Source organism: Macaca thibetana, chromosome 7, assembly GCF_024542745.1.
Source record: "Macaca thibetana thibetana isolate TM-01 chromosome 7, ASM2454274v1, whole genome shotgun sequence".
Taxonomy (NCBI): Eukaryota; Metazoa; Chordata; class Mammalia; order Primates; family Cercopithecidae; genus Macaca; species Macaca thibetana.
This window is the reverse complement of record NC_065584.1, coordinates 86013143-86029550: the sequence shown is the minus strand read 5'-3', so window position 1 is coordinate 86029550 and position 16408 is coordinate 86013143. Positions and strand designations below refer to the sequence as shown.

The 16408-nt window shown below is 37.9% G+C and overlaps 1 gene segment (V, D, J or C); it reads left to right on the top strand.

Moving 5' to 3' along the window:
* The first annotated feature begins 5554 nt into the window (after nucleotides 1-5554).
* Nucleotides 5555-6137, top strand: LOC126959202 (T cell receptor alpha variable 9-1-like). The segment is given in 2 exon segments: nucleotides 5555-5667; nucleotides 5803-6137. Coding segments are annotated over 2 exon segments (381 nt in total).
* The last annotated feature ends 10271 nt before the right edge of the window (nucleotides 6138-16408 follow it).

Genomic DNA, 16408 nt, shown 5'->3' with positions numbered 1-16408 from the left:
CTTAAATGTAAAACCTAAAACCATAAAAACCCTAGAAGAAAACCTAGGCAATACCATTCAGGACACCAGCACAGACAAAGACTACACGACTAAAACACCAAAAGTGATGGCAACAAAAGCCAAAATTGACAAATGGGATCTAATTAAACTAAAGAGCTTCTGCACAGCAAAAGAAACTATCATCAGAGTGAACAGGCAACCTACAGAATGGGAGAAAATCTTTGCAATTTACCTGTCTGACAAAGGGCTAATATCCAGAATCTACAAAGAACTCAAACAAATTTACAAGAAAAAAACAACCACATCAAAAAGTGGGCGAAGGGTATGAAAGACATTTCTCCAGAGAAGACGTTTATGCAACCAACAAACATGAAAAAAAAGCTCATCATCACTGGTCATTAGAGAAGTGCAAATCAGAACCACAACGAGATACCATCTCATGCCAGTTAGATTGGCGATCATTAAAAAGTCAGGAAACAACAGGTGCTGGAGAGGATGTGGAGAAATAGGAACCCTTTTACGCTGTTGGTGGGAGTGTAAAATTAGTTCAACCATTGTGGAAGACGGTGTGGTGATTCCTCAGGGATCTAGAACCAGTAATACCATTTGATCCAGCAATACCATTACTGGGTATACACCCAAAGGATTAGAAATCATTCTGCTATAAAGACACATGCACATGTATATTTATTGCAGCACTGTTCACAATAGCAAAGACTTGGGATCAACCAAAATGCCCATCAATGATAGACTGGATAAAGAAAATGTGGCACATATACACCACGGAATACCACGCAGCCATAAAAAAGGATGAGTTCATGTCTTTTGCAGGGACATAAATGAAGCTGGAAACCATCATTCTCAGCAAACTAACACAGGAACAGAAAAGCAAACACCACTCATAAGTGGAAGTTGAACAATGAGAACACATAGAAACAGGGAAGGGAATATCATACACCAGGGCCTGTTGAGGGGAAGGGGGCCTGGGGGAGGGATAGCATTAGGAGAAATACCTAATATAGATGATGGTTTGATAGATGCAGCAAACCACCGTGGAGCATGTATACCTATGTAACAAACCTGTGCATTCTGCACATGTACCCCACACCTTAAAGTAATAAATGAATAAATAAAAATAAATAAAATAAAAAGAAAGACAAGATATTTCAAAAAATTTCTTAGTACTGTCAACAATATATACAGTAGTGAGGAATAAAATGCATGCCTAAAACAGTGGTTATAATATGAAAATGTCTCCTAAGCATGACCAGTCTGGAATAGAACCTTCTTTTCATTCTTACTGCCTTCTGCTCCATGGCCTCTAACCCACTGAATGAACGTGGTGGTGTGTTGCTCCTGGGGTCACTTCTAGAGCTGGTCTAACAGCTTTCGTTTCAAAGAGTCATTTCCAGAAAGCGTTTGCTTTCTACGATTTTTTAAAAGAACAAATGGGCATTTACAAGACATGTGATTTTATTTATTTATTTATTTATTTATTTATTTATTTATTTATTTGAGATGGAGTTTCACTCTTGTTGCCCAGGCTGAAGTGCAATGGTGCAATCTCGGCTCACAGCAACCTCCGCGTCCTGGGTTCAAGCAATTCTCCTGCCTCAGCCTCCCAAGTAGCTGGGATTACAGGCATGCGCCACCATGCCTGGCTAATTTTGTATTTTCAGTAGAGATGGGGTTTCCCCATGTTGGTCAGGCTGGTCTTGGACTCTGGACCTCAGGTGATCTACCCGCCTTGGCCTCCCAAAGCCCTGGGATTACAGGTGTGAGCCACTGCACTCGGCTGACATGTGATTTTCTAACTATATTATATGTCAGCAACCTCTTTAAATCTAGAGTGGCTAGGGGGAGCAAAAAAATTTTTTTAAAAGGTTGAGGGAAAAGTTGAGAGTAGCTTTTTCCTATTATTTACCTGGGCCTTCTGTGAAGGCCAGTAAATCCTCCCAAATGGTAGTAGGCATTTCCAATCCACCAAATGTGGCATGCAATTTCTCTCTTTGGATATCAAGGTCTGGTTGAACAAACAGCAACCACCCAATGGCCTACTAACCACTTCACCTGTCCTTGTGGGGGCTCTGCTCACCTTCCAGGCCCTTTTAGGCCTTTGTCCATCATTTCTGGTGGTTTTGGGAAGAGGTAAGGTCTTGTCTAACTGGAACAAAGTGGCCAGCCCGGGACCTGCATCTGTGCAACTTCATGGCATAATGAAGTTCCTGAGTTTGTGTCTCTAGGCCCGCCTTCTTGGGTTCTTCCAACTACTGCAGCCCTCAGCGCCTTCTGGCGGCTGCCATTCTTCTCCCTCTGCCACATCCATTTCCTCCCAAAGGCACGGTGTCCGCAGCAGCTCGGTGAGGTCTTCGCCAAGGCTCAGGAGGATTTCTAGAGGGTTCTAAAGTGCTTTATAGCCCAGCGAGGTCTGGGCTCAGAGTGGCTGCTGCCATCAGCTCACTGAAGTGGGGAGGGAAAGAGGTTCGCAGGGCCCCAGCTCATCCTCCTCGCCGTGCGCTGCTTCTCACCACATTATCTGCCTGAACTCTAAATGTCTTTCTACTGAACATTTTTGGATTGTTTTATGAGGAGATCGAAGACCACATGGTGGCCATCAAGCAGATCATCCAGAGGCAAAACTCCTTATCTGAGGAATTCAGAAGTAGTTATTAATCAACGTCCCTATTATCAAAAGCAGGTGTGTAGTACCAGGCTCCTTTCCCAAAAATGTGTAAGTAACTAGAATTTCTATACATCTCTGGAATGTGTGTATATTGAAACCTATTGCGCAGCCCTTGCTGACATCAAGGCACCAAAATGTCTACAAATGTAATCATTTATCCTGACCTAGGGGGCTAATATGGTCCAAATTACCCTTAAACTCCTGCTTTAAGGTTCATAAATGCTCCTAAGGAAAAATCCACCGTGGCTTGCTCAGTCCGCTCTTGCTGAAGTGCCCTGCTGCATTCCTCTGCAGCTTTGTTTCTAGTAAAGCTTTTCCTTTTCAAACCCACACTGCTGTGGGTAAATTCTTCTTATTAACATGAGCCAATCACTTTCCGTTGCCGTGGCACTAACACCTAGCCCAGCATTTCTGTTTGCCAGACTGACTCTTGACTGACAACACATCTGTGTAAATTCAAGTCCTTGAAACAGAGCTTCTGAGGCTTGAAGTCAGACCATTTGAATACATCTGTTATCAGTTGGGAATTTGCTTAAGCATTTTTTTCATTGATTACACAGTTCTACTGTATTTCACTCAAATCTACTGCTACAGTTCCTCTATGACATTCATCTCCTTATGAAATCATGGTGATATGGCCTGGACCTGTGTCCCCACCCAAATCTCATGTTCAATTGTAATCCTCAGCATTGGAGGTGGGGCCTGGTGGGAGGTGGTTGGATCACTGGGGTGGACCTTTCATGAATGGTTTAGCACCATTCCCTTGGTTCCGTTCTTCAAATAATGAGTGAGTTCTTGTGAGATCTGGTTGTTTAAAAGTGTGTGGCACCTTCCCGCACTCTCTCTCGCTCCTGTTTTTGCCATGTAAGATGCCGTGCTTCAGCTTTGCCTTTCACCATGATTGGAAGCTTCCCAAGGCTCCCAGAAGCAGAAGCCTCTATGCTTCTTGTACAGTCTGCAGAACCGTGAGTCAATTAAACCTCCTTTCTTTATCAATTATCCAGGCTCAGATATCTCTTTCCAGCAACGCCACAATAGACTAATACACCAAGTGTGGAAAATAGATTCCCTCAAAAGAATGGAGGGTGGTTACAATACTAAGGACAAGGTTTCGTTGGAAAAAGTAAAGAAATTTAGGGGCAGTGAAACTGCTCACTCTATATTTCTGCTTAGACTTCAGGTAGAGTCAGTTAGATGAGTGGGCCAAAACAACCAGGAAAAGGAGGAAGATGCAGCTTGATCACAGAGATCTGACACAAGGTAAGAGGGAAAAGGAGGGGAGCCTTTGTATAGACCCAAATAATACTCACATCTAAATTTGCTTCCCACGTTTAGAGTTTGTTAATATTTACACCTTGCTGCAGGACCATGTAACTGCTGTTTCTGAATTCATGGAGAGTGAACGTTTCAGGAAGCACAATGGAAGGCTTCCAGGTTCAAAGATAAATGTTAGTGGGCTGACCAATAAGCGGCATCCTTCTTACCAAGTTTGTCCTGGGAATATCCAGAGATTTTTATTATAAGTTGACTAGACAAGAATAGTGAGAGTAAACAGCATTTGTTTTAGCTACTGTGACTTCAGTACTACCGTGAAAGGAGAATCTGTGAAGACTGGAGGTTTTTTTCCTCATGCTGATCCCAGAAGTGCTTCACTGATACCTTGTCCGTCTGCTTAGGTCAGTGTTCTCAAAGATTATCTTGGAAATGTGTATAACACTGGCTGTATCACAAACACCTGAGGAGATTTTTAACTTCCAGGACCTTGATTCTGAACATTTTGATTCTGTAAGTGAACAGATCTCCAAATCTGTATTTTAAAGATGACCACCAACTAACTCTTACATGAAGAGAAGTGTCATCCTTGCTATGATTCTATACATCAGCAGACGTGTTTCTACCAATCCTGGAAGCTGAGATGGAGCTTATTCTTTGGTCTTTTGAGGCAAATCCAAATTATTTAAGCATCTTATCCTGTGGTAAAAATAACTATTGGTCAATAGTATTGGTGGATGGACATAGGTAGAGGGTATATAATCAAGGCTAAATGTCCATTAAAAGTTTAATATCACAACATTTTGCCTCATGCACATAGGCCAGTCACATTATCTGGGAATCATTTCTTCTCCTACAGGAGAAGAAAGTGATGCCAGATAATTTTATAGGGATTCAATGACTTTAATTACTATATTTTTCATTACTAAGAGTTATATGTTCTTTACTTTTTAATCAATATACATATACAAGATAGAATTTCATTTTTTCTTTGAAAAGAATTTATTGTGTTTCTGTAATTGATGCCTTAAATGTGAAGCAATATGATATTTCAAGTAGTAGCAATTCCTTAACCAAAGACTATTCATTTGTTCATGCATTTGTGTATTTAAGAAGTATTTCCTAACCACCTGCTGAGTGTATGACATTGTACTAGGTATGGGAATACAGCAGTGAAAAAACACTTGTCTCTGTCATCTCAAATAATCTACTAATAATTAAACATGTGCTACTGACATTCTTCTGGTTTTACCCTAAAAACCTGCTTATATGATATTTTAGTGGATCATGGGGTGGGCAAAGATGGCTACATAAGAAAAAGTAAAATGAATTATTCTCAGAAGTGTCATGGTATGAAAAGAACTTGCAAGTCAGACAGTGTGCTGTAAAAAATAGGATTATAAAAAAGACCAACTATTCTTTAGATATACAAAGAACTATCAGACAGTTAACAGGTGTCTTAGAAAAAAAAAAAAGCCAGAAGTGAAGATACAGGATGGACTTTTGAGAGAACAGTCAACAATCTTTTGAATTTAGGATCTTGCCCACAAGGGGGTGCATCTTCCTAACACATTCACATTTCCTGCTGATACTCATCCCTTCAGTGTGACCTTAACCTTTCCTCACACTAAGAAGACAAGACCCAAGGACACCAGAGGGTCTAAAAATGAACTCTTTTCCAGGATCAGTGATTGCACTATTCTTAATGTTTGGTAAGTAAAATGGCACTTAAAACTTAGAATCTTTTGTTCCATTATGTTGATGTAATCTGTAACCACAGTTTTCTCTGAGGGGTACAGCTCAGATCATGTCTAAGGTAACTTGGTATAACTTATTTTTTTTTTCAGGGGGAATCAATGGAGATTCAGTGGTCCAGACAGAAGGCCAAGTGCTCCTCTCTGAAGGGGATTCCCTGATTGTGAACTGCTCCTATGAAAGCACACAGTACCCTTCCCTTTTCTGGTATGTCCAATATCCTGGAGAAGGTCTACAGCTCCTCCTGAAAGCCATGAAGTTCAATGACAAGGAAAGCAACAAAGGTTTTGAAGCCACATACCGTAAAGAAACCACTTCTTTCCACTTGGAGAAGGACTCAGTTCAAGAGTCAGACTCAGCTGTGTACTTCTGTGCTCTGAGTGACACAGTGACAGGGACTGCAGGGGAAGCTGAGCACAAACTCTGAGCAGCACGAGGGGCCCAGCTGCTGAGTGTCAGCCACTGTGATCCACTCTGGTTAGCGACCAGGAACTACTCTACTATTGTTGTTGCCCACCACTCAGTCCAGGCACTCTTAGTGTGAAAGCCATCTAAATAAACTCTAAAACACGATAGAATAACTAAAAGTAGAAATGCCTCACACCAGATACTTTAACAATGAGAGTGAAAACAGAATGACACCATAGTTCTTCAACCTTGTTTGAAATTTGTGATTTAAAAAATATAAAACCTCGAGATAAATGAAATGGTCTAGCTGTTCATCCCTGTATAAAATGTAGCCTCCTGACCTTGTCTCACACCATCCAAGGAAATAGCATGTTTACAGACACAGATGTGACAGATGAGGTTGCAAATGCTTAATATGTACCTGAATGGGGTATACATTCAGCTGGGGCAAAATGGGGTGATTTCTTAGGAAAGCTTCTGCCCAAGAAATAATAGGTTCTTAAAGAAAAAAAGAATTATAAATGGAAGAAGTCAAATTTTTCTTGTTTGCAGATGATATGATTTTATATTTGGAAAAATCTAAAGACTCCACAAAAAACCTTAGAACTAAAAATTCAGTAAAGTTGCAAGATACAGAATCAACATACAAAAATCAGTAGTGTTTCTATATGTCAACAGTAAACAATCTGAAAAAGAAATAAAAAAGTAATCCTATTTATGATAGCCACGAGTGAAATTAAATAACTAGGGATTAACTTAATTGAAGAAGTGAAGATCTCTATAATAAAAAGTATAAAACACTGATGAAAGAAATTGAAGAGGACACCAAAAAAATACTCCATGTTCATGGACTGTAAGTATTAATATTGATAAAATATCCATACTACCCCAAACAGTCTACAGATTCAGTACAATCCCTATCAAAATACCAATGACATTCTTCACAGAAATAGAAAAAAAATCCTAAAATTTATGTAGAACCACAAAAGATGCAGAATAGCCAAAGTTATAAAAAAAAGAACAAAACTGGAAGAATAATATTACCTGACTTTAAAGTGTGCTACAGAGCTTTGGTAACCAAAACAGCATGGTACTGGCATAAAATCAGATACATAGACCAATGCAACAGAATAGAGAACTGAGAAACAAATTCACACATCTACAGTGAACTCATTTTTGACAAAGGTGCCAAGAACATACACTGGGGAAATGACAGTCTCTTCCATAAATGGTGCTGGAAGAACTGGATATCCATGTGCAGAAGGATGAAACTAGACCACTGTCTTTCACCATATACAAAAATAAAATCAAAATGGATTTAAGTCTTAAATTTAAGATTACAAACTCTGGAAATACTGCAAGAAAACACTGGGGAAAATCTCCAGGACATTGGTTTGCGCAAAAATTTCTTGAGCAACAACCCACAAGTGCAGGCAATCAAAGTAAAAAGGGGCAAATGTGATCACATCAAGTTAAAACACTCTACACAGAAAAGATACAATCAACAAAGTGAAAAGACAATACACAGAGTGGTGAAAAATATTTGCAAACTACCCATCTGACAAGGGATTAATAACCAGAATGTATGAGGAACTCAAACAACTCTATAGGAAAAGATGAAATAATCTGTTTAAAAAAATAAGCAGAAGATTTGCATAGGCATTTCTCAAAAGAAGATGTACAAATTGTAAATGGGCATATGAAAAGCTTTTTGACATCATTGACCATCAGAGAATGCAAATCAAAACTAAAACGAGATAGCATCTTATCCCAGTTAAAATGTTTTATATCCAAAAGACAGGCAATAACAAATGCTGGCGAGGATGTGAGGAAAAGGGAACCCTCATACACTATTGATTGGAATGTAACATAGTACAATCACTATGGAGAACAGTTTTAGTTTCCTCAAAAAACTAAAAATAGAACTACTATGTGATATAGTTGGGTATATACCAAAGAAAGGAAATTAGTATATCAAGGAGATATCTGTACCCCCCATTTGTTGTGGCACTGTTCACAATAGCTAAGATTTGGAAGCAACCTAAGTGTTCATGAATCGATGAATGGATAAAGAAAGTGTGGTACATATATGCAAAAGTACCATTCAGCCATAAAAAAGAATGAGATTCTGTCATTTGCAACTACATGGATGAAACTAGAGATCATTATGCTAAGTGAAATAAGCCAGGCACAGAAAGACAAACATCACATGTTCTTACTTATTTGTGGGATCTAAAAATCAAAACAATTGAAATCAGGAACATAGAGAGTAGGAGGGTGGTCTGAGGCTGCAAAGGTAGTGGGGTGGCGGGGGGAGATGGGGATGGTTAATGAGTACCAAAAATTAGAAAGAATAAGACCCACCATTTGATAGCACAACAGGGTGACTATAGGCAATAATAATTGTACATCTAAAAATAACTAAAAGAGTGTAATTGAATTGTGTGTAACACAAAGGATAAATGCTTGAAGAGAAGGACACCCTATTCTCCATGATGTGACTAGTTCACATTGCATGCCTGTATCAAAACTCATGTACTACATGATATATATACCTAGCATGCACCTACAAAAAGTAAAAATAAAAATAAGTAAAAATTTAAAAATCATTAATATTAAAGAAATATAAGAAATAATGGAAGAGGAGAGAGTAGAACATGTGACCACATATATGGAAAAAGAAGATGGAACATTTTTTAGTTTCTATTTTGGGAAATTACATGACATGCATAGACTGGTTTTGCCCAAAAATGTGACTAATCCCTAAAAAATATGACTCATGGCCAGGCATGGTGGCTCATACCTGTAATTCCAGCATTTTGGCAGGCGGAGGTGGGTGGATTACCTGAGGTCAGGAGTTTGAGACCAGGCTGGTAAGCTCCATCTCTACTAAAAATACAAAAATTAGCTGGGCATGGTGGCGGGCATCTGTAATCCCATCTACTCAGGAGGCTGAGGCAAGAGAATCGCTTGAACTTGGGAGACAGAGGTTGCAGTGAGCTGAGACTGTGCCATTGCACTTCAGCCTGGGCAATAGAGTGATATTCTGTCTTAAAAAAATGGCTTATGCCTAAAAGATACCTTGCTGAGATATTATGGCAATAGAGACTTTTAGCTTCCATGATATCTCAGCAAGACGGCTTTTTCTCACTAAGACATTACTTAAGATGAATAGGTAGTGTTCAGAGTCTGAAGATGAAAACTATTGAGACGAAACTTTTTCTATGAAGATTGGTGTGAGAAAGGAATCTTATAGCTTCCCCAATGTCTTTCAAGCCATTTCTTCTACAGAAGGGGAGTAATAGATGGAGCAGTATATGGTGGCCAGGCCTATGAGAAGATAAAGAATGGCAAAAGGAAGAAGTTTTTGATTTAATTGCAGCTATCTTGGCATCTTTGCAAATATTGGAGATTTTCTTTTGCTTGTCTATTGAAAGTGTTTAACACATATCAGTCAGTTTATTGACCCATAAGGAGTACATTTTTGCTCTTTATAAGGGTCCTTATGCACAAAAAGTGAGAGTAAGAGAATGGTATGCAAGATCCCCTGTTTCACAGGCTACAAAGAAATTGAACTATTCAGATTACTGATATAATAATTGACACTGAAGATACCTTGACTTTGAATCTTTCATTTTTCACGATCATCCTGCATCAGTTTCTCTCTTACCTTTTAATTTTATTCCAGAGGACTCAATTTAGATCTTATTAGTTAGCTGAGCTAATAACTATACAAAATAAATAATTTATGTACATGGGAAAAATAACTTTAGATGGTTCAAATGACTATGCAAAATGTCTCTGTCTTTTGACTACCACATGGCCAGGCTGCAAATTTTCCAAACTTTTATGCTCTGCTTTCATTTTAAATATAAGTTCCAGTTTCAGGTCCTTTCTTTGCTCACACATATAAGCATAGGCTGTTACAAGCAGCCAGGTCACATCTTAAACACTTTGCTGCTTAGAAATTTCTTCTGCCAGATACCCTAAATCATTACTCTCAAGTTCAAAGTTCCACAGATCCCTAGGGCAGAGAGACAATGTGGCCAAGCTCTTTGTTGAAGCATAACAAAAGTGACCTTTGCTTCAATTATCAAGAAGTTCTTCACTTCCATCTGACATCTCATCAGCCTGGACTTTGCAGTCCATGTCACTATCAGCATTTTGGTTACAGCCATTCGACAAGTATCTAGGAAGTTCCAAACTCTCCCCCATCTTCCTGTCTTCTTCTGAGCCCTCCAAACTGTTCCAACCTCTACCTGTTACACAGTTACAAAGTCGCTTCCACATTTTTGGTTATCTTTTCAGGAGTACCCCACTCCTGGTATCAGTTTACTGTATTAATCTGTTTTCACACTGCTGATAAAGACATACCCAAGACTGGGAAATTTACAAAAGAAAGAGGTTTAACTGGACTTACAGTTCCACGTGGCTGGAAAAGCCTCACAATCATGGCAGAAGGCAAGGAAGAGCAAGTTATGTCTTATACGGATGGCAGCAGGCAAAGAGAACTTGTGCAGGAAAACTACCCCTTATAATACCATCAGATCTCATGAGACTTACTATTATGAGAACAGCATGGGAAAGACCTGCCCCCATAATTCAATTTCCTTCCAATGGGCCCCTCTTACAACATGTAGGAATTCAAGATGAGATTTGGGTAGGGACACAACCAAACCATATCAACTTCTTTGCTTACTAATATGCACTTAAGGTTTCTAAGTGTTTTTCATGTCTTGATAGCTTATTTATTTTTAGTAGTGAATAATATTCCATTGTCTGGATATACTACATTTTATTTATCCATTTACCTCCTGAAGGGCATCTTGGTTGCTTCCAAGTTTTGGCAATTATGAATATAGCTGGTATAAATATCTCCTTGCAGGTTTTGGTGTAGAAATAAGTTGTTAACTACTTTGTGTAATTACCAAGGAGCACAACTGCTGGACTGTATGGCAAGACTATGTTTAGTTTTGTAAGAAGCTGCCAAACTGTCTCTTAAAGTGGCTGTACCATTTTGCATTCTCACCAGGAATAAATGAGATTTCCCATTGTTCCACATGCTCACCAGCATTTGGTGTTGTCAGAGGTCTGGAACTTGGGCATTGGAATAGATGTGTCAGGGTATCTCATTGTTTTAATTTACATTTTCCCAATGGCATATGATATGAAGCATCTTTTCATATGTTCATCTGCTATTTGTGTATCTTCTTTGGTGAAGTGTCTGTCAAGGTCTTTGGTCCATTTTTAAATCAGGTCGTTTGTTTTCTTATTACTGAATTTTATGGCTTCTTGTATATTTTGGATAGCAATCCTTTTGTGTTTTTGCAATTATTTTCTCCCACTCTCTGGTTTTTCTTCTCATTTTTTTGACATTGTTTTTTACAGAGTAGAAATTTAAATTTTTATGAAGCTCAGTTTATTATTGATTTCTTTCATTGATCATGCATTTGGTGTTGCATTTAATGACTCATTCCCATGCCCAAAGTCATCTAGGTTTTCTTCTATATTATCTTTTGGAGTTTTATAGTTTTGCATTTTACATTTAGGTTTATAATCCATTTTGAGTTAATTTTTGAAGAGTGTAAAGTCTGTGTCTATATTCATTTTCATATGTATATATATTTTTTGCCTGTGGATATCCAGTTGTTCCTGCATCATTTGTTAAAAAGACTATCTTTGCCCCACTGTATTTCCTTTGTTCCTGTATCAAAAATCAGTTGACTTTGTGTATGCAGGTATATTTATAGGTTCTCTATTCTGTTCCATTGATCTATTTGTCTCTTCTTTCATAAATGTCACACTTTCTTAATTAATGTAGCTTTATGTTATGTTTTGAAATTAGGTAATGTCAGTCCTTTGATTTGTTCATGTCTTTCAGAATTGTGTTTGTTACTCTGGTTTTTTGCCTTTCCATATAAGCTGTAAAAAGAGTTCATCAGTGTCCCTCCAAAAATCTTGCTGGGCTTTTGATTGTCATTACACTGAACCTGTAGATCAAGCTGAGAAGGATAAACATTTGGACAATATTGAGTCTTCTTATTTATGAAAATGGAATTCTTCATTTCTGTAGTTGTCCTTTGATTTCTTTCATCAGAGATTTATAGTTTTCTTTTTTTTTAATTTATTTATTATTATTATACTTTAAGTTGTAGGGTACATGTGCATAACGTGCAGGTTTGTTACATATGTATACTTGTGCCATGTTGCTGTGCTGCACCCATCAACTCATCATATAGTTTTCTTTATGTAAATCTTGTACGTATTTTGCTAGATTTATACCTACATATTTTACCTTTGGGGTGCCAATGTAATTGTTTTATGTTTTTAGCTTAAATTCCACTTGTTTATTGCTGGTGTATAAGAAAATGAATATGTATATAATGTATATAATAATAAATACATGTATACAATATATCTTAGTTTGTATGTTAACTTTGCATCCAGGAAACCTTGCTACTATTGCTTATTAGTTTCAGGATTTTTCTTTTTATCAATTCTTTTGGATTTTTTTAAGTAGATGATCTTGTCATCTGGGAAGAGAGTTTTATTTTTTCCTGCTCAATCGGTATAGCTTTTCTTTTCTTGTCTTATTGCAGTAGCTAGGACTCCTGGTATGATGCTGAAAAGGAGTTGAGAGAAGGGACATCCCTGCCTTGTTCCTGATCACGGTGAGAAAATTTCAGTTTTCTCGTTATCAGGTATGATGTTAGCTGTACGTTTTTGTAGATATTGTTTACTGTATTGAGAAAGTTCTTCTCTATTCTTGTTTTACTGAGCTTTTTTTTGTTGTTGTTGTTATGATTAGGTGTTGAATTTTCCTAAATGCCTTTTCTGCATCATTGATAAGATCATGTGATTTTTCCTCTTTAGCCTGTTAATGTGATGAATTACATTAGATGACTTTCAAATATGAGCCAGCCTTGCTATTTGTTGCCCTTGTTCTTTGTTCTTATTTTTGTCTTCCACTCTTTATTTTTTTAAAAATAATTCCTTCTCTGGTTCTTTAACGATTTTTTTTTTTTAAATGTATGATTTTCTTTTTTCTTTTATTTTGGTGGTCGGTGGGGGCGGGGTGGGGACACGGCCTCACTGTGCCCAGGCTGGAGTACAGTGATGTGATCTTGGCTCACTACAGCCTTAACCTCTTGGGCTCAAGTGATCGTCCTGCCTCAGCCTCCAGAGTAGCTGGGACCGCAGGCATGTGCCACCACATCCAGCTAATTTTTGTATTTTTTTTTGCAGAGATGGGGTTTTGCCATGTTGCCCAGGCTGGTCTCTAAATCCTGAGCTCAAGCGATTCACCCACCCCAGCCTCCCAAAGTGCTGGAATTACTGGCATGTGCCCAGCCTATCTATGATTTTCTATAATTTAAAAAGGAAATATTTAGGTATTTTGTTTTGTTTTGGTATATATCCTGCTGTGTGTTCTCTGAGCTTCTTGGGTCTGTGGTTTGGTGTCTGACATTATTTGGGGGGAAATTCTTAGTCATTGTTTAAAAACAATCTTTTTTGGTTAACTTCTTTCTTTCTTCTCTATCCGATATTCCCCGTATGTATATGTTATACTTTTTGCAGTTGCCCCAAAGGTTTTAGATTTTTTTTCCACTTTTTCTTTTGTCTTTGTTTTCTTTGCTTTTCAGTTTTAGATGTTTCTACTGATCTATCCTTAATCTCAGAAATTCTTTCCTTGGCTGTGTCCAGTCTACTAATAAGCTGATCAATGATATTCTTCATTTCTGTGACAGTATTTTGATCTCTAGAAATTTTTTGTGCTTTCTTAGGATTTTCATCTCTGTTACATTGCCCATCTGTCTGGCATGCTGTCTACCTTATTACTGAGCTCTTAGCATATTTTTAAAATTCCTGGTCTGATAATTCCAACATCCCTGATGTGTTTCTCTGATGCTTGCTCTGTCTCTTCAGATTGTTTTTGCCTTTTAATATTTCCTGTAATTTTTTCTTGACAGCCAGACACGATGTACTGGGTAAAAGGAACTGCTGTAAATACGCTGTTAGTGCTGTGGTGGTAAGGTGTGTGGGGAGAGGAAGTGTTCTATAGGCCTACAATTAGTTCTCAGTCTTTTAGTGAGCCTGTTCCTCTGGGCTGTAAACTTCTCCAGTGTTTTAGTCTCCCTCACTCCTCACACACCCTTTAGCTGCGAAAGAATTGTAGAGTGGGCTGAAGTTGGGTATTTCTCTTCCACCAGGTCAGTTAACCTCTGATGAAACCCCAGCAGGATGGGCTTTGGTTAACTGGTTTCTCCGGAGGGCAGAACTTTGCTAAGCACAGAGTGCTGTAGTGTATTTCAGAATTATTCCTTTTCCCCTATCCGTGCTGGAAGTGCAAGGGGATTTTTCTGTGATATTTACTGTGGAAGCCTGGTCAAGTTGCTAAAGATAAAACTTATAAAAGTGTGGCCCCAGCCTCCCCACCCCATGACTCAGCCTTCCTGGAGTTTTCGACTCTCAGACTTGTCCTTTCTGAGCCTAAAACAGTTTTTAAAATACAGTTCAGGTTTTCCTACATCAGCAATGGTTCCCATAAATGCTTCTGCGTCTGAGTCTTTGTTCCAGTAAGCCACGACTCCCTGCATTCACCTATTTGCCTAATCCTGGGGGCAGTGGTATGCCTGGTGTCCACACCTTTATTATGGATCCAAGATGAATTATTGAATTTTCAGTCTGTTCAGCTTTTTACTTATTAGGAGTGAGTGGCAACTTTAAAGCTCCTTACATGCAGAACCAGAGACTAGAAATCATCTGCTATTGCCTTTTTAATATAAATTTCGAAGAACATTTTCTATATTAAGAAAACTTGTCATATAACCATCATATATATGTATATATATCTTCTTAAAAAGTGTATTATCCTTTTGACTTTATTTATGATCTTGTTTGTCATGCAGAATTTAAAAAATACTATATAGTCAAATTTATCAAAAACTTTTTTCATGGATTGTGAGTTATAAGCCCTGCTTAAAAATCCATACCACTCCAAAATGGTAAAATTTTATATTGTATTTTCTTTAGTTTTTCAGATTTTTTTTGTATTTAAATTTTTAATAAAAGTGTGTGTGTAAAAAATGAGGTTGATGTCCACGGATTTTTATTTTTCTTATTTTTTTTTGGTTCATTTTGAGGCTGCCACTCATGCTCAACATCCTTTTCTGAATGACTCATTTTTCTTCATTGATTTAAAATATTTGTCCATTTTCCATGTTTCTTATTTTTCACTACTAAGGTTTTCAACTTAAGCATTTTTTAAAAAATCCAAAATGTATTGTTTACTGTAATGATGCATAATACCAATAGCTTACCAAATATGAGAGTAATATGTAGCTAGTCATCACTCAGCTCATGCTAGAAATAAACATGGGAATATGATGTGAATAGAAGGAATGTTACTAGAGAAGGAGAAAGAGATAAACTATGAGAGTGTGTAGTGAGGTGTCATCTAAGACAATGTAAACTATATGCCCGTAATCTCAAATCTGTCAGTTGTTTTCAGTTGAGAGGACTCAGACAAAGCAGTAGACAATCATGCTCATGAATTGTTCACTGAGTAACAAGTAGACAAGCAGCTTTGGAAAACAATGACAACTTGGCATCTTCTTTGTTCTTTTTGAAGAGGAGAAATTAAACAGTCAACACTTGGGTTTAGAGTTCTGACAAGTTCCAACTAGTTGAAATGCCTTGAAATTTGCAGCTACTTCAAGTTTGGGATGCTGTCATTGTTCTGGAAGAAGATTTTTGAATTTTCTTCTGTTACCACGTATGCTCCTTCATGATGTTTAGTTATATCCCCTGCAGAAATTATCATAGCTCTCTGAAAATGTTGTTGAAAATTGATTATATTTCAAATATAGTGCCCCTAACTTAAGCAGAATGAGTACAGACAGGTCTTTTTTGCTGAGATTTCTTCTTCCTACCTCTCCCTCTCCTTCACCTTCTTCCTCCTCTCTTTGACCTCTGTCTTCTTTTCTTTCTCTTCCTTGACTTTGCTGGACTGATTCCATGATCCTTTCCCGAAGTAAGCATCTCTGGGGGATCAACCCTTACTTTGGACTACAATGCCATTGCCATCAATATTTAAAAGTAATCTCATCATAAGATACCATCTCACACCAGTTAGAATGGTGATTATTAAAAAGTCAGGAAACAACAGATGCCAGTGAGGATGTGGAGAAATAGGAATGCTTTTACACCGTTGGTGGGAGTGTAAATTAGTTCAATCATTGTGGAAGATGGTGTGGCGATTCCTCAAGGATCTAGAACCAGAAATACCAT